Source organism: Zootoca vivipara, chromosome 2, assembly GCF_965207765.1.
Source record: "Zootoca vivipara chromosome 2, rZooViv2.hap1.1, whole genome shotgun sequence".
NCBI lineage: Eukaryota > Metazoa > Chordata > Lepidosauria > Squamata > Lacertidae > Zootoca > Zootoca vivipara.
In genome coordinates this window covers 8,642,614-8,667,144 of record NC_142584.1, presented here as the reverse complement: position 1 = coordinate 8,667,144, position 24,531 = coordinate 8,642,614, and the positions used below count along the sequence as shown (strand labels likewise).

At 46.0% G+C, this 24,531-nt stretch overlaps 1 protein-coding gene across 2 annotated transcripts in view; it reads left to right on the top strand.

The window, feature by feature from the left end:
• The window catches only part of COL2A1 (collagen type II alpha 1 chain), an 87,465-nt gene that overhangs the window by 58,558 nt on the left and 4,376 nt on the right, over positions 1-24,531 (top strand). For both annotated transcript variants that reach the window (XM_035103232.3, XM_035103225.3), the window contains 25 exons: positions 334-387; positions 1,113-1,166; positions 2,357-2,410; positions 3,016-3,060; positions 3,917-4,015; positions 5,258-5,365; positions 5,570-5,623; positions 6,136-6,189; positions 6,793-6,846; positions 8,400-8,453; positions 8,612-8,719; positions 9,894-9,947; positions 11,474-11,527; positions 13,368-13,529; positions 13,633-13,740; positions 15,052-15,159; positions 16,575-16,628; positions 17,257-17,364; positions 18,339-18,392; positions 19,378-19,485; positions 19,917-19,970; positions 20,584-20,691; positions 21,845-22,133; positions 22,347-22,534; positions 23,273-23,515. In XM_035103232.3, the coding sequence (XP_034959123.1) occupies positions 334-387; positions 1,113-1,166; positions 2,357-2,410; positions 3,016-3,060; positions 3,917-4,015; positions 5,258-5,365; positions 5,570-5,623; positions 6,136-6,189; positions 6,793-6,846; positions 8,400-8,453; positions 8,612-8,719; positions 9,894-9,947; positions 11,474-11,527; positions 13,368-13,529; positions 13,633-13,740; positions 15,052-15,159; positions 16,575-16,628; positions 17,257-17,364; positions 18,339-18,392; positions 19,378-19,485; positions 19,917-19,970; positions 20,584-20,691; positions 21,845-22,133; positions 22,347-22,534; positions 23,273-23,515 (2,430 nt within the window). The remainder of the gene's footprint in view (positions 1-333; positions 388-1,112; positions 1,167-2,356; positions 2,411-3,015; positions 3,061-3,916; positions 4,016-5,257; positions 5,366-5,569; positions 5,624-6,135; positions 6,190-6,792; positions 6,847-8,399; positions 8,454-8,611; positions 8,720-9,893; positions 9,948-11,473; positions 11,528-13,367; positions 13,530-13,632; positions 13,741-15,051; positions 15,160-16,574; positions 16,629-17,256; positions 17,365-18,338; positions 18,393-19,377; positions 19,486-19,916; positions 19,971-20,583; positions 20,692-21,844; positions 22,134-22,346; positions 22,535-23,272; positions 23,516-24,531) is intronic.

Here is a 24,531-nt window from a genome sequence, read left to right as displayed (position 1 = left end):
AAATTGCACCTTCACATGCAATTTTGATGTACCCTGTGCATTCCTGCAGCTTTTCTGTGCACACCAGAGACACCTACTGCCTTCAGGGGAGGAGGAAGGATTGCACCCTAGAATCATGCCACCCAACAATCATTTCCTTCACAATGAGCACTTCAGTCAGCTACCCTTTAAACTTAGCTGCTTAGTAAGAAACTAATACTGTACAAAAAGAAAACCCCTTCCTTCTGCCAGCTCCCTGTACTTGAGGGCAACTTTTGACCTGTGGGAGGGGAAATTGCATTGTCCATGAAGACTTTCCAATCCTGTCTCAAATGTATCACTTTTTCTCATTAGGGTCTTCCTGGCAAAGATGGCGAGACGGGAGCAGGTGGACCACCAGGGCCTGCTGTGAGTATGAGTGTTTTTTTTTTTCTCCTGGTAGGCAGGAGGTTGGCTGAATCAAAATCCTGCATTTTCTTAGGCATAAGGGAGGAACTGAATATGCCCCAAAGATTCGGGTGTCTGGAGAATTTTGGTGACATTTTCTGGGGTGTTGGTGCTTCCTTTTGTTTATAAGATCGTGCTTCTTTATATCCCATTATACTTTCTTTAATGCCTTGCACACACTCATAGTAGCCTTCTGCTAGCCATGGGTAGATGTAATGTCCTCCTGTAAGCATTCCATTTAACACATGGCCAAAAAAACCACCCCAATGCATCCTTGAAAACGGAAAGAAAATGCAGAGTGTTGACAGAGCTGTAGGCAGTTCTAGCTCTCTGACTAGTTGTTGTTGTTTAAAAAAATAATTCTCATTTACAAATTAAATCAAAAAAGGACCTAAATGTTTAATGCATGAATCAGCTCTGTTTGTACTCTATGTTGGGGCTAGCATAGAAACTTGTGAAGGTGCTGAAATGTGCAACTTTTCAAGGTTTAGCAGGTAAATGAAGGGGGTCCTTTTTATGGCTGCAGCTTATTTGCTAACAGAGGAAAGTGTAGGCTTAAGAAAACTTGTATGTGTTTGTCTAGGTGATGTTAGATTTTGCATCTGAGAACTATACTCTTTGCCCCAGACAGCACATCCCACTGTTAGGCCTGCCCTTAATCTGTTGTTTCCACCTCTTCTTCTTAGGGACCAGTAGGAGAGAGAGGCGAACAGGGTGCCCCAGGACCTTCTGGATTTCAAGTAAGCAGAGCAATCCTCTTGTGCCTCTTTAAGGGCACCGCCCACCATTGTTAATTCTGTCGGTGCTTAGGGAGTGTAACTGTTTGCACAAATAACACGAACTGAAAATGTGGAGAGAACTTAGGGAAAGGACTGCCCCTCAATCCCAAAACATTGTCTAGCTCCGTTGGAAGGATATGGCAACATTAAGATAAATTCAACAGTGTAATTAACTTTTGATGGCTGTAATAATGGAATACTGAATGGTTTAGTTTATATAAAATGTGCAGGGATTTATATTATGCAAAATGAACCGTGGAAAGAGAAGAAGGGAAGTCATTGATATTTTAAGGCTGTTTAAATGAATATTCTAAATTGTAAAATATGTTTAATAAAAATTATAGAGAGAGCTTGGCCTTCCCTAAGCTGCCGTGCCCCAGATGTTGTTGGGCTACAGCTTCCATCATCACTGACTATTGGTCATGCCAGTTGGAGCTGATGGGAGTTGGGAGTCCATGAATCTCTGGAGGGCACCAGCTTGTAGAAGGTTGATTTTGTATTAATCAGAGGTGCTTGGGTGGGCGGACATAATTTAGTTGCAAATGTCTAGGGGCTGGGGTATTCATTCCAATATTTTGTTTCCGGTTACTCCGTTATCTGAACTCTGGAACTTCCTTTCTCAGTTCCTGGTCTCAGACGTATTTTATACCCGATAAGAATTTAACGGCAATCAGTTTGGCTCTCTCTCGAGACTTCTTTTCCTGCCCTGGACACTGTTGGCGTTTATAGGATGCCACCAGAGGCATAGGAAGGGGGTGCGGTGGGTGCAGTCCGCCCCAAGAGTCATGACTGAGGGGGGTGACAAAATGGCAGGCGAGTGGGCAGCACACCTCACACCCGGCGGAAGCAACTCTTCTGACCCGGCGGCAGAAAGCAGCCTTCCTCAGCCGCCGCGAGGCGCACCCGGCCACAGCAGCTCCGTTGCCAGGTCATGTCTGACCCGGCTGCAGAGAGCAGGAGGAGAGTGAGCATCAGCTTCCCTGCCCCTCTCCAACCCTGGGAGGGCACCCTCCGCACTCCTCGGGAGTGCGCCCTGCCCCCCTCGGGAACTCACCTGCCCTGGGCAGCGTGGGCACATGCTCCACCACTGGATGGCATTTTCCCAAGATGAGTCCACTGAACCGTGCTAACACTATATTTCTTGTTTTCAGGGTCTTCCAGGGCCCCCAGGTCCTCCAGGTGAAGGTGGAAAGCCAGGTGACCAGGTAAGTAATGAGAAAGAGAGCGATGGGCATTGAGGATAATCTGGACAGAATAAGAACTCTAGTCTGCAAAGTGTTGACTTTCTAAGCTTAAGGGTGTCCTGCTGCAAAGGGACTTCTTTCTAGTCAATAGTTTCTGTGTATATGAGGAATAAATCAGCCACAGGTGTTTTATTCTGTGAAGTCCTTCTTGCTCCAGATAGAAATGCTTGGCAGCTGAACTGGGCAGGGAGGGTCAATATGTATCCAGTGCAGAAAGCTAGATAAACAAATGTTTTGAAGCAAATGCGTGCATGGGCTCATTCAATTGTTGGCAGTAATGTTCACTAGATGTGTGGAATCACTGTGCTGGACATAACAGAGGAAAAACAGCATGAGATCTCACTTGAACACTGGGAGTCTTTTTCTACCTCCCCTTTGCCCTTCTATTCATTGGTATTTTTAGATTATTCTCTGCAAATACAAGTTTAGCAACACAGTATGTTTAAGTGAAACAGTTGAGAAGTATTTGATCCAAGGGGGGATCTTAATGGGTGTTCAGGGGACTGTAGATTAGCTAACCTCTTTCTTTCCCTCTTTCTAAATATATATGTATATCTTGCTTTCAGGGTGTTCCTGGAGAGGCTGGTGCTGCCGGTCTTGTTGGTCCCAGAGTGAGTAAAATTAAAACCCAGGGCCTAGGGGTGGGTGAATCAGTCTAAATCCACTGTCACTTTCACATTGTGGTTAATTCATAGATACCCACTTGACCACACAGATCTGCGGAACTGGTACTTTTACCACTGCCCCATACTGTATTATCCATTCAAGAAATAAAATCTTTAGTGTGGCAGCACCCATGCCCTTTGAAATTAGTAAGCAGGTGCCTTCGCTCTATTGTTTTTGGTGCCTGCTAAAAACATTATGGTTCCAGTAAGCCTACCCAGGCATGTAATTTTTGTGTGTTACTTTAGTAAGCAAAATTGTTTTTAAATTATTGATTTTTTTTATATTTTAATTTATTAATGTAACTTGTTTCAATGTTTGCTTTTATCGCCATTTTGGATTGTCTTTTGTCAACCATTTAGACGTCTTTACTTTGAGTCAGTGGTATATAAATTTCTTTAATAATAATAAATCGTAAGTCCATTTTATTTTTGTATCAGTTGTCATATTTTAAAAAGGGAAAGCGCAAAACATGCATTGGTTTTTAATATAATTTTCTGCTACAAAATTTTCATATGCATTTTATCCTAAAACACACACTTCTGTACCCTATCAAAAATACTCATTTACGTTTGTATTTTGGTGTGTTTTTGAGCTGAAAACTCAAAATTCAGAGAACTGTGATAAATGAAGGATCCCAAGCTGCATGTTAGGTACAGGGTGTTTGCTTTAAAATGAGGAAAGTACAAAATCCCCAACTATTCCCATCAACACCTTACCATAATCATGCCACTCAAGGACGGAGCCCTCTAACTCATCCTGAGCTGCCACCCCAGCACTAAAAACGATCTCTTTTCTCTCTAGGGCGAGCGCGGCTTCCCAGGTGAACGTGGATCTCCAGGCTCCCAAGGCTTGCAGGGTCCTCGTGGTCTTCCTGGCACTCCTGGGACTGATGGACCCAAGGTAGGTGGCAAGTTAGCATCACTTCCTGTTCTGCAGTGCAGCCTGTACAGTGGTACCTTGGGTTACAAACGCTTCAGGTTACAGACTCCGCTAACCTGGAAGTAGTACCTCGGGTTAAGAACTTTGCTTCGGGATGAGAACAGAAAACGCGTGGTGGCGGTGCGGCAGCAGCGGGAGGCCCCATTAGCTAAAGTGGTGCTTCAGGTTAAGAACAGTTTCAGGTTAAGAACGGAACTCCGGAACGAATTAAGTTCTTAACCCGAGGTACCACTGTACACCTTTCTTCCCCCCCCCCAGTGGCTGCCTTACAGAAAGAGCCTCATAGCATCTGGACCCCCAGGTACATTATGAGCTCAGTTTCTTTCAGAGAACGAGAGTAATAGGGAAATCAGCTGAGGGACCGTTGGCGGGGAAGATATTAGCAAACTTCCTTGTCAGGGCGCTGTTTCTTTGGGCAGCACAGTTCGGTGGCGACTAGATTAATTGTGAAATGGCGGCTCAATAGAGAAGGTTGAGAAAGTGGTTGTCATGCTTTCCTGGCTTTCCACTGCCTCTTGCATTTGTCTGGCATCCTAAATTCCTTTTATCAAGTTTGTTAAATACAGGACAATCTCGTAATGCGGGGGACATCTTCTCCCAGAGAAGGGAGGTGTGCGTTCAGCTCAGAGATCCCATGTTGGTGAAATAATACATGATCATGCCACTCTTTGTAATCCTGCAAATCTATTGTGATAAACACCCAAGCAGCTGCATAGTGATTGTGACTAGGACTGGGCAATACCTGGTTTTCAACACCAGCTATACTGTATATATATATCACCAGCTAAACATTGTGATATTTCAGACATTGTGATATATCAGTATAAGGATGTTGCTATGTAGAGGCATGATTGGCTGGCTTCACATTTTTTCCTATGTTGTGATTTTTGCCAGCACCTGCTCTTGTAAGTTGCTGCCTTCTTCAGGAATCAGGGGAAAGCTGAGCCAGCAGAGTTAACAGGGGCTGCAGGAATCGGGAGCAGCATTGGCTGGCTTCACGGTTTTCCCCGCATTGTGATTTTTGCACAACACACACACACACACACACACACACACACAACACACACACACACCATGACTTGCCATGTATTGCCAGGTCAAAAATTATGACACCGATACCATGATATGGACATCAAACCGGGTTTGGACGATATATGGAAATATTGCCAAGCTTTAACGGTGACCCTTAATTTTCTTTTCCAGGGCGCAACTGGTCCTGCTGGTGCCGTTGGAGCACAAGGCCCCCCAGGTCTTCAGGGAATGCCTGGTGAGAGAGGAGCTGCAGGTATTTCTGGACCCAAGGGAGACAGGGTAAGTCATCACCTTCTCCTCCTCTTCTTCATGGAATACTTGAAGGGCTGTTTTGTCAGGGGTTGGGTGCCACATGCCAATTGGCCGGGTGGAATTGAAAATCACTTTTTAAATCTTTTCACTCTGGGGCAATGGTCATAAACAAAGAGGGTTTCTCAGAATTGCCAGCTACTTACTGTCTTTCCTTCTGCTATCCTCCAACAGGGTGATATTGGTGAGAAGGGACCAGAAGGTGCTCCTGGCAAAGATGGCGGCAGAGTAAGTGGCCAACTTAGTTTTTTTCCTTTCTTAAGACATCAAGCAACTGGTTTAGTCAACTAAGAGGTTGATGGTGGGGGGAAACACATCTACTGGGAAATTACCTACAGTACCTCCTCTATAGGAGAGAGGGAAATGACTTGACCATTGGGGAACTGTGATCAAGGCAAGAGTGGGCTTTTGGTTAGAGGTGAGCCTCTGAAAACTTGGCAAGGCCAAAAGAGAGTTTAGGTCAAAGGCCTAACTATTCTCAAGCTATCAAGGTAAGAAAACCAGTACTGATGAGTAAGTGCCAGGTGTTCCCGGCTACTCTTCCGAAAGTGAATCCAGTCCCATCTTCTATGAGCTTCAGAAAGAGCAGGGGTGGTAGTGGTGGTAAGGTTTTTGCCCCATTTTTAGGAAACTCTGTGCCAATGTCTCAGTTCTGAAACTTCCAGTAAAGGAGGATGCCTTTGATACAAATGGGATGCTTTTCACCAGCACACCTAATTCTCCCCTCCCCCCTTTGCCAGGGCTTGACTGGTCCCATTGGTCCCCCTGGCCCTGCTGGCGCCAATGGAGAGAAGGTAAGAAAGTCTTCTGCAAATGAGATGTCTTTGGTTAGGCTACGCAGCAGGCAGAGGTGGTTTCTAAGTATTGTGGGTATATTTGTCTCGGTAACAGCCTGTTCCACATTTTGTGTCAAAAATGGGCATATTTCACTACAGACTAAAAATGGTTTAATGGTGACTTCCTGTCTGTTGTTGCTTCTAGCGTATTTTAATGCCTTTCACGATGGATCAGTCTATTTCTGGTCCATTCCGTTTCATTCACGTCTATTCCTAATTCTGTTCTGTTGAATTTCCTCACTGATCTGCAATGCATGAAGAAAACTACATTTTAAAAGAGATATTCACAAAATATGCATTTTTCTACATACTTGATCCAAAAACTTTTGTATGCCTTTAATCTTAAAATACACATTTTTATCAAAAAAATAAAATAAAAAATCTAAGAACTGTATTTCAAAATACAAAAAAGTTAAACAAAAAGCAGAAGATAGTTGCCCCAGGTTGGTTTGAGAAAAATGTGGATCATACAAAATCCTTGATCTTCTACTGACTTAAGATTTGAGTTATGAACTAGAGACTCCACTGCCTCACCTTTTTCTCTTTTTTTAATTCCACCAGGGTGAATCTGGCCCCCCTGGCCCAGCTGGCGCTGCAGGTGCTCGTGGTGGCCCCGTAAGTTTGATACGACTATGAATTCTTTTGTAGAAGGGTATCTGAATGGGGCAAGATTCAGCTTGGCCTATGAAATCTTTGAAACCCTAATAGGGGTCTCATTCAGCTCCTCTCAGTAGCACAGAGGGGCAGACAAGCCCATTTCTTGCTGTTTCCATCCTGTGTGCTGCTGTGGGGCGTGAACATCATCTCAAGAGAGAGAGGCCTTTGTTGCTTTGACCGGCATTTAGCAATGCCAGGCAGAGGCCTGCTTTGGCATAGCTGGAGTCACCTTTTCTTTAAATAGAGCAATTGTTTATTGTTTATTTATTATTACGGTCGAGGACCAGTTCATAGAAAAATATAAAATACAGATAAAAATATAAATAAAATACTGTGAGTCCCTTTTGAAAGAACAGTTTCAGGGAGCATAACGTATATATGACGCTTTGTGGAACATTTAAAATACATTGTTAATTATATATACAATGCTGAAAGTTTAACCCTTAAAATAGAAGCTGCAGAAAACTGAGCCTAACTCGCTCGGGTACCATATGTTGGGAAATTCAGACGGACTCGGGAGAAAGTCTGTGTCTGCATAGTTGGGCACACAATCTGGCGACCGCCCTGGTTATCTCCTGGTCTTTGCCTAGCAGGAGCATGTTGTATAATTGCTTTTCCGGGAGGCTTGCTAACCTCACCAGTATGGGATCCAGGATCTCCCTTCGAGCTTCTTCATAGAGGGGACATCTGAAGAAAAAGTGCTCTGGACTTCCTATTTCCCCTAGAGGGCATACTTTGGGCGTATGGGATTTTTTTTGTAAAGCCCCTCCAGCACAGGCGTGGGCAATGCCGCACTTCTGGCAAGTGTAAAAGCCCTTCTTGCGTTTTTTGACAGGAGAAAGGAGAAATAAGGTGCCGGGGCGTAGAGCAATTGTGAATTAGTGCTGTTTAACATTTCACAAATCTTTGACCTTACATCTTTGACATAAACAGTTCTCATTACTTGAAAATGTGAGCCTGGCTATGCTAAGTGTAGAAAAGACAGATCCCCACTTCATGCCCTAACAATGTAAGGTTGTGGGACTCTTTGCATTGGGCAGAGAATGTGAGTTGTCTCACCATTTCTTTGGTGACCTTAGCAAACCTTAATCAAGGTGTAGAATTTGGGGGGGGGCACTGCTCACCGTGCTACTTATAAGGAAAATCAGCAGTGAATCCCCCATAACTATTTCGTATTCAAAGTGCCACTAGCAGTCATTCTCTCTCTCTCCCTGTCCTCTCTTGGGTGCCTTGGGAAGCATGTTTGCTCCTAAGACTTCCAGTTAATGACCTCATCCCATTGGGTGGAAGGAATCCTCTACCAGTGAGTGATGCTGACTTAATTATAGATCACTATGTGTGAGAGGCCTGGGGAGTTCCAACCCTAGACTAGACTTAGTTCCTGGAGAATAGAACTGACCTTGAGAATGCAGGTGTTGGCCGTACCTGGCATAGGGCATCCAGATGACTGGGTGGATGGTGTTTTCTTTATCTCCAACTCTTTCCGCAGCTGACGACTGTTTCTGTTTCAGGGTGACCGTGGTGAACCTGGTGCTCCTGGCCCTGCTGGATTTGCTGGTCCTCCTGTGAGTAATTCTCAGGCTCTTAAACCTCTCTCCTCCCATAGCCCAACATGCCTCTCTCTCTCTCTCTCTCTCTCTCTCTCTCTCTCTCTCTCTCTCTCTCTCTCTCTCTCTCTCTCTCTCTCTCACCATGGATGTTTTTGCCTTCTTCCCCAATACAGGGTGCTGATGGGCAACCTGGTGCTAAAGGCGAGCAAGGGGAAACTGGCCAGAAGGGAGATGCTGGGGCCCCAGGCCCACAAGGTTCATCTGGTGCTCCTGGCCCACAGGTTGGTAAATCCTGCATTGGAGGGGGTTGGACTAGATGACCCTTGGGATCCCTTTCCAACTCTAGGATTCCTATCCTGGGATGGTAGACAGTGACTAGTAAGAGCCGGACGGGGGATTTTGTAAGATGCTGGAGGGAAGATGTCTCTTTGAAAGAAGGGCTGACCACCTTGGCCAGAGGTAAAGTATATGGATTGGGGCTTAAGGTTCATATGAGGGAAGTATTGGAGCAGAGTCATAGGCTGGATAGAATGTCATTCATATGGGGCTATGTCCACCCCCCCCCCCCAACTTAGTCAACTGGAATTAAACACATTCATGGAGGACAAGTCTGCCAGACAGCTATTGGCTGTGGTACCTCCAAGTTCAGAAGGCACGTACTAGTTTCTGGGGTACAAACAACCAGGGCATGTTGCACTGCACGAGAACTGGTAGGAATGGCTTCTGTAGCATGTTTCCATGTGCCAGGGGCGTAGCTCCTATTTTCATATACTCTTGTTGTTGTTGTTTAGTCGTGTCCGACTCTTCGTGACCCCATGGACCATAGCACGCCAGGCACTCCAGTCTTGCACAGCCTCCCGCAGTTTGGTCAAACTCATGTTCGTAGCTTCGAGAACCATCTCGTCCTCTGTCGTCCCCTTCTCCTAGTGCCCTCAATCTTTCCCAACATCAGGGTCTTTTCCAGGGAGTCTTCTCTTCTCATGAGGTGGCCAAAGTATTGGAGCCTCAGCTTCACAATCTGTCCTTCAAGTGAGCACTCAGGGCTGATTTCCTTCAGAATGGATAGGTTTGATCTTCTTGCAGCCCATGGGACTCTCAAGAGTCTCCTCCAGCACCATAATTCAAAAGCATCAATTCTTCAGCGATCAGCCTTCTTTATGGTCCAGCTCTCACTTCCATACATCACTACTGGGAAAACCATGGCTTTAACTATATGGACCTTTGTAGGCATATACTCTTACAAAGTCAAAAAAACACCCAACCCTGTGACGCAGAGATTTTGCTCTGTGTGGCACACATGAGTTCACATTGTGCAAAAGAGTAAACATTGAAAGATGAGGCTGGAGCTAGAAAGAGGCTGGTTGCTTCTTTCAGATCTGTACTACAGAGATCTCTGGCAGAAGCTCAGTGAGAAGGTTAACTTTGCCTAATCCAGATTTTGTTTTGTGTCTGTAGGGTCCAACTGGTGTGACTGGTCCAAAGGGAGCGCGTGGTGCACAGGGACCTCCGGTAAGTATTTTAATGGACAATTTGCTTCATTCCTTTCCTTACTGGCACCTCTGATAACTGTGCTGTGATACAGTTTTAAAAATAATCATACTTGACTTGAAGCTTCTGCAGTATGTCACCCTGTTCAGTACCTTGGAGAGCAGAAGTTGGTGATTACACCACTTGGATAAATACCGTATTTACTCAAACATAACGTGCATCATTTTTGGCCAAATTACGTCATGAAAATTAGGGTGCACATTAGATTTGATGTGATTCTATCGCAAGCTTGTAAAACTCCGCTGACGTAGCAAACACTTCCTGGGTTTTGAAAACTGAGGTGCGCATTAGATTCATGTAAATATGGTAGCTTCGATCCAAAGACTACTGGCCTGCCACCCTCCATCAGTTTACCTGCTAACCGTCAAACCACCCCATGTGCTTATGCCATAGCTCAGGCATGTCAAACCTGCGGCCCTTCAGATGTTTTGGACTACAATTCCCATCTTCCCCAACCACTGGTCCTGCTAGCTAGGGATCATGGGAGTTGAAGGCCAAAACATCTGGAGGGCCGCAGGTTTGACATGCCTGCCATAGCTACTTTCTCTTCACGAGCCTCATCAACTCAATGAGGGAGAGATGTGTTTTTAAAAGTATGTGCACAGGAGGGAATGTTGAGGTGTGTTTCTGTGTGAGAAAAGTGGCCAGTTTAAAATTGGGAATGTGGACCCGAGGCAAAAAAAGGTTCCACACTCTGCTGTGGGCAGTTTGCCTGGCTGTTTTGCTGCTTGAGGCAAAACAGGAAGTGTCTGGTCCACCACACAGTCCTCACCAAAGCATCCCTTACCTAGGTCGGGGTGGTGCAAAGTGGCAGCAACAATGACAGGTTCCAGCGTGATATTGCTGGAAATTGGCACCAATGCAGGAGGCAGCAGGGCAGTAAGGGAGCCCATGGGAGTACCGCCTTGGCGGCTGGTTCATCCCACCACATGGGTGAGACAGCCCTGGGCTGTTGTCTCTCATATAGCTCAGTCTACATAAGGTCCATAGGTTCAGCCTCTGCTGTTTCTGCTTAAGTCTCTTGGATGGGAGATGTGGGAAGCCACTGCCAGTTAGTATAAGATTGGCCTTTTTCAACCGAGTGCCCTCCATATGCTGTTGGACTACAACTCCCATCAGCCCCAACCAGCATGCCCAGTGGTCAGGGATGATAAAACTTGTAGTCCAACAACACTTGGAAGGCTACAGGTTGGGGGAAACTGTCACGGTAAGACAGTACCTTATATGGTTGTTCAGTGGTGCCCACCCTGTGGAACGCCCTCCCATCAGATGTCAAGGAAATAAACAACTATCTTACTTTTAAAAGACATCTGAAGGCAGTCCTGTTTAGGGAAGTTTTTAATGTTTGATGCTGTATTGTGTTTTTAATGTTCTTCAGTGAAACAGGCTGAAAACAAAGGGGGTGGTCCTGCAGTTTCCCTAACCACCCGCTGGTGCCTCAAATGTTCCTGAGTGCTCTGTAAATAATCCTTTTTATTTCTTCCCAGGGTGCCACTGGATTCCCTGGTGCAGCAGGAAGAGTTGGACCACCAGGCCCTAACGTAAGTTGTTGGTCATTGATAGGCATTCATTTTATTTTAAATTTGTATTTTAGGCAACCAGAAAGAGGTATTAAATGGGAACACATTCAGGTTTGTTTGTTTTTTAATAGCTTTTTGTCTTTACCAAAGAGGTAGCTAAAAGCCTGAAGCAGGAACCGAGTGGGTTTGTGAATAAAACAAAATATTTAGGAGATAATCAATCATTTTTTAAATTTTTTATTTTGCAGAGTAGGTAGACTGACAAGTGTGTTGGGGTGATTCAGGTTAAATGTTGCCAAGGCCACACACACACACACACACACACACACACACACACACACGTGTGTGTGTGTGTTTTAGGTGTTTATATCAATTGTTTTAAGAATAAAGGAGAGGAAATCATAAATACATGGAAGCTAATAAGGGATAACTTGATATAAAATCCCACAGGAGCGGGATATAGAAGTGGCAGAAACTGAGGCTACAGTCACCCACTTATGTGGAAGTAAGCCCTACTGAACAGTTAGACTTACTTTTACAGTGCAAGCCTACTCAAAATTAAGATTCTGGTGGGTAGAAACATAAAACGCTTCTGTTGGGTTGCCTTGATAAAAGCACTAAAACGTAAGTCACATGAAAGTTCCTTCTTCCATGGTCTATTAGAGGCATCCCCAAACTTCGACCCCCCAGATGTTTTGGACTACAATTCCCATATTCCCCGACCACTGGTCCTGTTAGCTAGGGATCATGGGATTTGTAGGCCAAAACATCTGGAGGGCCGCAGTTTGGGGGTGCCTGGTCTATTATTTTACCTAGTTAAAAAAAACCAAAGATCTGACTAGTAAGTTCAGTGGACTTCTTAACAATTCTGGTTTAGTCATCTACAAACTCTGATGCTTTTGATACTCCATCTGGAATTATGGAAGTAGTCCCTTGAACCTGACCATTATTAATTGGTTAGGGGCCTTTTTTCTGCACCCCCTTTCCCCACAATCTGGGACCTGCCAATTTCTAAATCACTTGACTTCTACTTGCACCAATGGGGCTCTAACCTTGAATACCTTCAACCCTAGGAGGTTACAAAATGCATTTAAGTTCTCCTTTCATTTCCTTTAATATGAGTCTGTAAGGGGGGGGGCAGGGAGACAACTCAAACGGTCTTAAATGACTGATGTGATATTTTATCTCCTGCAATTGGAGTTTGTTTTTCACTCCAGGTGTCTGGTTTAGATGCTTTCAGGTGGGATGATCAGGACATTCTCTGATTAAATTGATGACCAACCTGCCCATGGATTCAGGCTACATTGTAATTAGGGTTGCCACCTTTGGTCAGGTGAAATAAGAGACAAGTTGGGGGGAATTGGGGGGCTAAAAATTGCTTTACCTGGTGCAGAATGAAATGACTTCAAAGGAATTTTCATATTGGTTGCATGCAAGATAAGCATGTTTGGGTGAGCACACAAATGCCTATTTTTATGACTTTGAAAACGGGACAAATTGGGGGCCAAACGGGACAGGGTACTTTGTGCCCCAAAATGGGACAATCCTGTTTTTTTGAGGGATGGGTGGTAACCTTAATTGTAGTGAATGCAAGAAAAAGCAGCGTCTCATGGAACATCTTCAAAATGGTAGACCTCTTGGGACCTTTTAACTTTTGGGAGGTATAAGTAAATCTGGAGGCTGACAGGAAGCTTTTGCCTCAATTCACGTTGCCCCCAAAAGAATCTTATTGTGTCCTGAAGCCTAACAACTTGCCATTCTCTTGCAGATAAGGTGGATTCATGTTTTCTCTCAACAGTATAACTTTTAATGCAGAAAATCAGTCTCTGGGGATCTTACTGGCTCTCCCTTTTCCCCATAGGGCAATCCCGGTTCCGCAGGCCCTCCCGGTTCTCCTGGTAAAGATGGTCCCAAGGGTGCTCGTGGCGATGCAGGCCCCACTGGGCGTGCTGGCGACCCTGGTTTGCAAGGTCCCGCTGGTCCCCCAGGCGAGAAGGGAGAATCTGGAGAAGATGGTCCTCCTGTATGTATTCATCCTGCCTTCTTTGCATGTAGAATGGATCCGGCCGGCTGCTTTGTCATTTTGCAAATTAACACCCATCTCTGCCGTTATCTTTCCCCTCTAGGGTGCTGATGGCCCGCCTGGACCTCAAGGCTTGGCAGGTCAGAGAGGGATCGTTGGTCTCCCTGGTCAGCGCGGTGAGAGAGGCTTCCCTGGTCTGCCAGGTCCTTCCGTAAGTGATCTGAGGAGCTTAAGTTAGCAAAAATGTGGAGGGGCAGGCAGTACTTTTGGGTTTGAAGCACGAGGAGATGAGTGTCTGTTCCTCAAGTATATAATGACCCTGTGGCCTCAACACCATCCATCGGTGATAGAACTACAAAAGCTGTCAGGGGTGCAATTTACCGCATTCTGAGTATTTCGGCTTTTGTGGAATTGGCATCAGGAATTATTATTTTTTGCCATATTCTGAAATGCCGAATATGTTGCAAGAATTTATCTTACAGATTCATAAATGACCAGTTGGCATCACAAATAATAATAATAATAATAATAATAATAATAATAATAATAATAATATTTATACCCTGCTCATCTGGCTGGGTTTCCCCACCCACTCTGGGCGGCTTCCGACAGAAAAATAAAATACAGTAATTGATTAAACATTAATAAGTCTCTTTAGCTTACCAAGTATGAAAATGGAAAAGGTTTTGGGAAAACTGATCTGTTTGGGCACCAAACCGGGGGGGAGGGGATCTAGATCCACAGAGAGTGAGACCTGATTCCCTCACTCCAGTCTCTAGCATCTCCAGTTAAAGGAGTTAAGATTGCCTCCGTAGGAAAAGCCCTGAGATGATGGAAAGCTGCTAGTTGGCAGTACTGCGCTACGTGGACCATCTGCTTTGCACTTGGCACACATTTTATAGGCCTGGGTTTGAGCGGTTTCCCCCTCGCCCCACTCCTTTCCCAGGGAAAATCCACTCTTTTGGCTCTTAACTGGAACAAACAGCAATCTCTGAAAAATCCAAGTTGCCGTTTGCTTCGATTGAGCACTAAAGAGCAGCTTTCCCTGGACGAAAGCAGTGGGACAAGAGGATAAGCCCATAGTTGTGTAAGACAAACTCTCTGATATACTATATTATTTCAGCGCGGCAGGATTCTAGTACAGGCATAAACACAATCCTGCAGGCTTTTTGTGGGAATTCAATGCACAGAAACCTTTGAAGTGATAAGCAGGATTCTAGTCCCCTATGATTGTGGAGTGAAACTGAAGTTTCCACCCTGGTGCATAGAGCAGGAATGGGAAACCTTGTGACCTTGAAATCCAAGGGTACTTGGACTACAGCTCCCATCAGCCCCAATCAGCTGGGGTCCTGACCTATGGTCAGGGATAATGGAAAGTCCAAAATAAGTGGAGGGCCACTGGTTTCCCACCCCTGGCTCAGAGGCTTTTCACTTTGCCTAGGTGACAGTCCAAATACTGCCAGGTCTGCTCTGAGCAAAGTGCCTGAGCTGATTTTTTTTCTTCCCACCCTCCTCTTTTCAGGGTGAGCCTGGTAAACAAGGATCTCCCGGGGGCCCTGGAGACAGAGGTCCACCTGGCCCAGTTGGTCCACCAGGCCTGACTGGTCCCTCTGGCGAACCTGGACGTGAGGTGAGCATACTCAACTTATTCTGTGCATAGCCTGGGAGAAAGGGTAACATATCCTATTTTAAAACTGCATTCCTACAGCAAAAAATGTCAAGGGGCAGAGGATTTGGGGTGTGTGTGTGAAAACTTGTTTTTTCTTTCAATGCCCCAGAGTGGAACAAATTTTTAAAAATAAAACACCCTGATAATATTTTAAATCAGCCTTCCCCCAACCTGGTGCTCTCTAGATGTTGTTGGACTCCAACTCCCATCAGTTGGCATAGTGAATGGTCAGGGGTGATGGGAATTGTGGTCTAGCATGGAAGCACTGGGTTAGAGAAGATAAACTGTATTGTAGCATTTCCCATTACAGTGATTGTTGCTTTTGATTTATGCTGCAGCAGCCTAAATTTAGTGGTGCATTTCCAGGAATATTCTCACATGAATCCTTCTTAAACCCTCATCCCAAACGTATTTCCTTCTTGGCCTTTAGTGGGAATTACTTCCTTTTGATTAAAATCATAGCCATTAACGTAGTTTAGAAGTCATCGACTGCCTCTTGTAAGGGATACTATCTACATTTCTTGCACATGGATCCCTTTTGCTTTTAAGGTTGGTAAGGGATGGCTATATTTAGCAGCAGCCCATTGGGGGTCGGGGAGGGGTGCAATTAAATAAGCTTTAGATTACCCCCACTCTCTTTTCCAAGTAGGCATCCAAAAACTTAGTTGCTGATCAGGAATCTAAAGCTACAATCCATGTTGTAATTTCCCCCCACCGCTCCCTGTTTTTCTAAAGTGGCGGCATTCGCCAGAAACGTTACCAACCGTTCAAAGGAACTGATTGCTTCCAGCCTATAGTGGGCTGGGCTTTTCTGCAAGTGGGATTCCACTGGGTAGAGGTGACGGGCAATTATAACTGCAACTTGGGGTACAGTTTATAAGCAGTATTTAAAAGAGGTGAATTTGGGGAGTGCTTGGGGTGTGCTGAAAGGTGGTTCCTCAACAATTCAAGAAAGCAATTCTTCTTCCAGTTCTGGGTTACTGTCTCCTCACCTTTGCCAGCCAGTGGCGCCTGGGCTTGGCTAGAGGGTTGGTTTTTGCAGGAGGAGCTGTGAAGGAGCTCTTTCAAATGCTTGGACTAAGATCTACTAAACCTGATGCCCAAGTTTGCTGGGAGCAGGGTGTCAGTTTCCTGCAAAAGCAGGTGCTGATCAAGAAGGAGCATTCTCCAATCTCCCTTGGAGTAGAGAACATACATGATTGCGATGAGTGTATATTGGCAAAGGCTGCTTGTCAAGCTGAGGTTGTGAATCGGTAATTATTTTAGGAAATGCAACCCATTGTCTGGGCTGGTTGGCTATGCCTCCTCAGAAAGACACACACACACAGCCACTTCCTTGGCTCCTAAGGATAACCACCTATCATTCTTATTCTCAGGGCAATCCTGGCTCAGATGGTCCCCCAGGCAGAGATGGTTCCCCTGGCGTGAAGGTGAGTGTCCTATCTCAAAGGAGTATTAACCACTGCTGTATTTAAATATGATTTGTTCAAGGAACATGTGTCCCTTGAGTCCAAAATGTAATGCCATGTGGGTATAATCTCAGGACATAATCCAGGTGAGAGAACCTCACCTGCTTAATCTTTCCGTCCACCTTCTTAGCCCTTATCTTCCTTGTTCTTAGCCCTACAATTTTCTCATGCATCTCTTCCACCTCTTTTCCTGAAATCTGAGTAACGCAGCAACGTTTTGTGGAATAAGCCATTAACATTACCCTTACTTACACCATTTATCCCGGCCACATAGTATGCATTTTGGGAGTTTGGAAGAAAGGCTGCTCCCTCCCCCTACCCCCATGTCCTAGGGCAGTGCCTTGTTTGTTAGTCTGTTCCTTGCTGTTCAACCAAAGGTTTTCCACACCTATTCACCAAAGTCTTCCAAGGTCCTTCTCAGATTGCTCCTTCAGCCCCAGCACCTGCCACATCTTCTAAGAGCGTGGAACCAGTCAGGGGAAAAAGAGAAGGGGGGGGGAGAGGAAATGTCCCATCAGTGGGGTTGCTGTCCCTCACCACATCCCATACATATTTGGTATTTAATGCATCTACTTTGTCTCCTTGACAGGGTGATCGTGGTGAGACTGGGGCTGTTGGGGGTCCTGGAGCTCCCGGCCCACCTGGTTCTCCAGGTCCTGTTGGCCCAACTGGTAAACAAGGAGATAGAGGTGAAGCGGTGAGTATCCAGTAACCAGAAACAGTGAGTGGGAAGTCATTTAATTAAAATTGTGTTAATTTGGTATTAATTGGTCATAATTTGTGAATGGGGTGTACTGTAATTTGGAAAACCAGTAAAAATTGGCAAAAAAAACCAACTATGCACTAGGTGGGTCCCCAGATGTTGAACTACAGTGTCCATAATCCCCAGCCAGATTGGCCAATGTTCAGGGATGCTGGGATATGTAGTCCAACATCTAAGGACCCAAGGTGAGGAACTGGTGCACCGGTTGCTATTAGCCACAATAGCTAAAAGAAAGCTCCATAATATACTATTTGCTTGTGAACTTCTTGAAACATATGGTTGGAACAGAATGCTAAGCTAGAGAGGACTTCTTCATGGAATGCTGTAAGTGGTTGATTGAATTGCCCTCTGACTTGCTAGATGGTTTTCCCTTTCCTTAGCTGAATCTTATCCTTCCAGAACATTTAGAATCTACAGGATTTCCCAGTTTGGGCCAAACTTAGAATGGTAGAGTTGGAAAGGACACCAGGGATCATCTAGTCCAACCCCCTGAAATGCACGAATATGCAGCTATCCCATACGGGGATCGAACCTGCAACCTTGGCATTGCCGACAGAACACTCTAACCAACTGAGCTATCCAGCTACTTGGTTTGCACCAAACAGCATGTTGTGCTCAGCCTCGTGTAGTCCCTCACCCTTTGAAAGTTGGTTACAGTGCATAAGTAGAAGAACGAGGAAGGCACTTCTTAACCCTTTCCCCTCTAGTGGGACTTTCTGCTACAAATATCCACTCCTCAGCTGCTCTGTGGTTTGGGTCAGGCCTTGAAGGAGAGCCCTGTTCATGACTGTACTGAACTAGATTTGAATCCTTTGGGTCAACACGCAGAGAACTGTGGCCTCTAATCTCATCTCAGCATGGAGAAGGTGCCCAGTCAGTTTATAATTTTTGTATTTATCTTTCTCCAGGGTGCCCAAGGTCCAATGGGTCCTTCTGGTCCTGCAGGGGCACGTGGCATGCCCGTGAGTATTTCTCCTTTATCCGCTTTCATTTTTCCCGGGCTCGAAGCTGTTGCATTCACTGAGCACCCCCAAGTCACTGCTGTGTACATCCAAGAGGAAAGCTTCCTTCCAATTTGTGCTTTGGACACAATGAATGAGTGCTTGAGGTTCTCGTTCTTAAAACATGACCAGCTGCCATTTAAACAAAAATGATGTATTCGTCTGACACAGAGGCAAACAGCAGTAAGTACTCTGTGTGTGGTCATTCAGGAGCAGTTGCCTTTTACCTGTAGTAGTACTTTGCCCACCTTCCCTGAAAAGAGAGTCCTAGTTACAGTACTTGTGAAGATTTCCTCTGCTTTCTAAAAAGGAAGCATAGTCATCCTAGCAATCGCAGCCCTAAGGGACAGGTAGAAGCCCTGGGGACTTCTGCTTTATTTATTGCCTCCACCAGAGAGCAACGGAGAACATCTTTCTCTGTATTAGTCAGTGCCACTTCCTCACACACACACACACACCCTTAGAAGTGCCAAATGTTGTATGTCTGTTTCCGCATAAAGGTTCTAAGTTCATCTGCACGACCATAATTATTAATCCCATGGCGTAACTGCACTCTGCTTCAGCTCAAAGATGCTCATGGACACTGGGATTCAGAACCAGAAATTCACTGGTTTCTGCTAACTGGTCAACTGCCGTCTCGAGGCTTGCACCAGGCAAATGAGTTATAGGCAGTCACAGGGAATGTGTCCCCCTCAGGCCCTCTGATGTCATAGAGGACCTTGCCCGCACAGGACCATGAAGTCAAGTCACTTGCAGGAGAAACAGAGGGCCTTTGTGACATCAGAACATAGCAACCAACAGGGTCGAGAGATGTTGGCCAAGTGTAGGGCTGCCAGGAGGGAAGTTGTGTTCATATCTGCAGACAGCATCACCACCCCGTGCTATGTTGCCAAAATTTGCGCATGACTCTCTTGCCCTGAATGCCGCTTGTGTTCTCTCCTCCTAGGGTCCACAAGGTCCTCGTGGCGACAAGGGTGAAGCTGGCGAGGCAGGAGAGAGAGGTCTGAAGGGTCACAGGGGATTCACTGGCCTGCAGGGTCTTCCTGGGCCTCCCGTAAGTTTTGGTTTCCGTATCTTTACAGAGTAGAATTCGGTCCATGGTGTTCTGTTCTAGGCTTGTCATGGGCTCAGGGGAGTTTTGGGTTTGAGCCTGTCTGCTGCAGCAGGGATGTGAATGAACTCCCTGCAGGGATGCCTGTCTGCCCAATTAGTATTTGTTTATTTATTAACTCCCCTTCATAGTATTTATCCCTGGGTAGTTGTTAAATGCTGCATACAGTTGAAGATAAAACATCATCGGCACAGTACAGGTCTAGCAATTAAAGCAACAAAGTAAAAACTTAAGGAGGTAGAAAATAATTCTGGCATGGAACGTCCTTGAAGCCATTCTCTACAACTCCTAAACTCTTTGGGCCCTTCTGCAGAGAGGCTGTGACATGGCTTGTATGTAACTATGGCTTTGCTTCCCCCCCCCCTTTTCCATAGGGTCCTTCTGGCGATCAAGGCGCATCAGGTCCTGCTGGTCCTTCTGGTCCCAGGGTAAGTCCAATCTCCCTGATAAGAAGAGCTCCTTTCCTTGGTGAAAGACCAGGGAGTGTTGTGGCTGGGCGTTAGACTCTGCCGTGTACACTAACCTTATTCACTAAGTGTCTTGTGTGTTGCTCGGTTTTTTCAGCTGGCAGAATGTGGGATTGTTATACACAGAATTCCAGGCCTCAATTTCTGGATGCCAGCTGATTTGGGGAGAAATTAATGTATTTGGAGGAGAGAACTTCTCCCTCTTAGAGAAGACTGATCTTCAGTATTTTTGTATTACAAAGAGATTTTAGTGACCAGAAATCTGGGGAACTCTGTTTTTTTGTGTTGTGATATGGACATTTGTTTTGGCCTGGTGGGTTTTGAAATGCTGTCAGAATTGTCAGTGCGCGTACATGGCTGATAACTGAAGAAGGTTCTTGGTCAATTATATGGTAAATGTTGTATGTGGTGTTGGACCCATTTTTCTGGGGGACAGCGTCAGACGCAATTCTACAGCACTGCAATGCTACCACTTGCAGATTTCCTATGTGGTTCTTTTAAGAAGCCCATCCCAGTGCTTGTTAATGTTCGTGGGCAGCCAGGTGTTAACTCATGCGCATTGCCTCTCTCCTAGGGTCCCCCAGGTCCAGTCGGCCCCTCTGGCAAAGATGGCTCTAACGGAATGCCTGGCCCCATTGGCCCTCCTGGTCCTCGTGGTCGTAGTGGAGAAACTGGCCAAGCTGTAAGTAACTGAAGGAACGGCATAAATAAAGTACAAGAAGCTGCACCCCCGCCCCCCCAGGGTTAGAAACTAAGATATGAAAGCTAGGAGCTAAATGTCACCTAGGTTATGGGCGCGACAACGGAATGCCTCGGCGTGATTTTTTCATAACAATAATTCAAAGCTGAAAATGAATGAACTGCAGCTAAAATATTATGTTCATTTTTCACATGGTCTAGTCCTTCCCCTGCCCACCCCCCTAATATTCTTAAGAGGGTCTCTTCTCCAGTCTTCAGAGAGTAGCTGGAAGTGGGGAGGCAGAAAAAGATCCTCCTTTCTTTCCACTCTGCAGTTTTAATCTGAAATCTTAGGCGCAGGACTGCTAGAGCTAATGAAATTCCTTGTTGCAAAATGCACCTAGAACAAGGGAGTGCAAACTCTGGGCACCCCGTGCCTAGGCAGTCCCCCGCCCTTTACCCAGCTGGTGTGACTGCCTCCGTGGAGCTTGCCTAGGTATTAAATCAGTGGCTCAAACCATTCTCCTTTTGAGGGTGGCCTACAGCCCTCCGTGCTACGGAAGGGCTATGCTTTGTCTCCCTGTGGGAATTGCATGGGGTTCTAGGAGCAGGATCTAATGCATAGCCCGACACTTCTAATTATTTTAAATCAATGAGAATTATTATCATTATCAAATATATACCACTCTCATTTAAAAACAACAGAGCAAGTTTACGGAAGAGCACCATAAAACATTTAAACTAGGGTTTCCCTAACTTGGGTCTCCAGCTGTTTTTCGACTGCAGTTCCCATCATCCCTGACCACTGGTCCTGCTAGCTACGGATGATGGGAGTTGTGGTCCAAAAACCACTGGAGACCCAAGTTTGAGAAACACTTTATTTAAACCATATAATCCATCTCCGAAACAGCAGCATGTATGGATAGCTTCTGTTAAGTCATCTTCCAGCAGCAGATGTACTACGGAGCTGGAAGAAGAGTGGGACCATCAGGAACTTAAACTATCGGGTCAACTCAGTCCCATGTCAGTGATAGGAAATGGAACGTGAGGGTCGAGGTGATGGGCTGCTACCTCCATAAATGCTACCATATAGCAAGGGGTTGCTTTCGTCCAACAGCAAGCATTTCACGGCCGTCTCCTTTCCTTTAACCCTGTAGGGTCCTCCTGGAAACCCTGGACCCCCTGGTCCTCCTGGCCCACCCGGACCTGGCATTGACATGTCCGCCTTTGCCGGCCTGGGTCAGACGGAGAAAGGCCCCGACCCCATGCGCTACATGCGATCCGACCAGGCTTCTAGCAACCTGAGGCAGCATGATGCCGAGGTGGATGCCACCCTGAAGTCGCTCAACAACCAGATTGAAAGCATCCGGAGCCCCGAGGGCAGTAGGAAGAACCCAGCCCGTACCTGCCGTGACCTAAAACTCTGCCACCCCGAATGGAAGAGCGGTGAGTGTGTTGGGGCTTGGCACTGCCTGGGTTGTGGGCTCGGGAGCCTCGCTTGCTATTCTGCAGCATAACAATCCCAGAGAGGTCTCTGAGTCTCACCACCCAGAGCATCTACAGGAAGTCAGTGACTAAGACCCAGCAGCAGAGAGGAGGCATGTGGTGAGAGAGAGAAAGAGGAAAAACACCCTACCAACTGCTTTCTTAATTTTGCAGGCGACTATTGGATTGACCCCAACCAGGGTTGCACTTTGGATGCCATAAAGGTTTTCTGCAATATGGAGACGGGAGAGAGCTGTGTTTACCCCAAGCCTAGCAGCATTCCCAAGAAGAACTGGTGGACAAGCAAGAGCAAAGACAAGAAACACATCTGGTTTGGAGAGACAATCAACGGAGGTTTCCACGTAAGTGGGTCGAGCTAGAATCAACACTTGATATTTCATCCAAGGCATGCAAATCCATTGTGAACCCATGCAAGTAAACAGTTGCATTAGCGCAGGGCTTGGCTCTAGTACAACAGGGTTACTTACACACATACACACACACACGTACTGTGCCATTCTCCAATCTGCTCTGGAAGGTTGCAGTGGGGAGAGAAACCCAGAACGGGGAGAATATTCTCCTCGCACTTATGGAATGTTCACCTTGGCGCTTAATGTTCTGTATGCCCATTACTGACCACTAATTGTTACGCTGACACTCTGTTTTTATACTTACATCTCACTATTCTTGTCTTTGAAATGTCTGTGTGAAGCTTATTCTCCAACTTTGGGAGAAATGAGAAGAAATCAAGCAACACTGAGTGTTGTGACCAGGCAGCAGAAAGGAAACAGGGAGACTTTAGAGTTTGCAGCAATGAGATTTAGTGGTTACCACTAGCTTTGATTGCTTTTTAAAAGATTTAGACAAATTTGGGAATGATAAACCAAACATGACAGCTGATGTTCAGAGGCATCACCCTGATAGCAAACTCAGCTGGTGAGTGCAGACAGGACGGTAGTCAAAGCAGGGTCACTGTGAGACAGGAGGGGAGGTATTGGCATTCCCAAGGGAAACCCACACTCTAAAGAGGTACCAGTTTCTGCTTTCTGCCATCTTAAGAAAGGCATCTCTCAACCTCTGTCTTCTTGGTCCCTTTCCAGTTTAGCTATGGAGATGAGAACCTGGCTCCTAACACGGCCAACATCCAGATGACCTTCCTGCGCCTCTTGTCTACTGAAGGCTCTCAAAATATCACCTACCACTGCAAGAACAGCATTGCCTACATGGATGAGGCTTCCGGGAACCTTAAGAAAGCTCTCCTGATACAGGGATCCAACGACGTGGAGATCAGAGCCGAGGGCAATAGCAGGTTCACCTATAGCGCCTTGCAGGATGGCTGCACGGTAAGTCTGAGGGGTTTGCTGGGGCTGCCACAGTCATATGATGTTGCTGGGTTAAAGGCACAAAACTAGGGCAGCTGACGGTAGCAGCCAGCCAGGCTGGGCACTTTCCAAGGACCAGGGGAGAAGACTGTCAGGTATACTTCCATTCCACGTGAGAAACCAGCTAGATTGAAAAGTGCAGCCCTAGTCTGAGTGGGACCCACAAAATCCTTTGTTTGGCCCTATTTGGAAGGGCACTGTAGGGTGAGAGCAGTGTTAAAGAGACCTAGGAGCCATCCCCCACAGGGTTGCTTTTTTGCTTCACTAAATACCACATCATTCGCTGACCTCGTTTCACAGAAGTGATCAAAGAGAGAGTGATTATCTCTCCCTGTCCCCTCCCACAGTGTGCCACTTCTCAGAGTAGACAGGATATGGGTATTTTAAAATTAAACAGACACAGGCGACATGGCTGTAGCAAGAAAACGACCATTATGCTCAAGAGTTGTAAAGAATCTCAAAACAGATTCAGAGGATCATTCTGCTTCCTTCAGTTGATTGATGTGTATGCTGGCAGGCACTGTCTACTCATGCTGAAGCTGGCATTCTGCACCCCCATGCACAATTTCAGCTTCTGCTCATGGCATGAAATCAGACATGACCCTTTTGTCAAAAAGTTGCCACCACAAAAAAAAAGTAATGGCCATGAGCGTGTGGGTTGTTGGTAAATGTAAAGGTAAAGGGACCCCTGACCGTTAGGTCCAGTCGCAGACAACTCTGAGGTTGTGGCGCTCATCTCGCTTTAATGGCCAAGGGAGCCAGCGTTTGTCCGCAGACAGCTTCCGGGTCATGTGGCCAGCATGACTAAGCTGCTTCTGGCGAACCAGAGCAGCACACGGAAACACCATTTACCTTCCCGCCAGAGCAGTACCTATTTATTTACTTGCACTTTGACGTGCTTTCGAACTGCTAGGTTGGCAGGAGCTGGGACCCAGCAATGGGAACTCACCCTGTCACGGGGATTTAAACTGCCAACC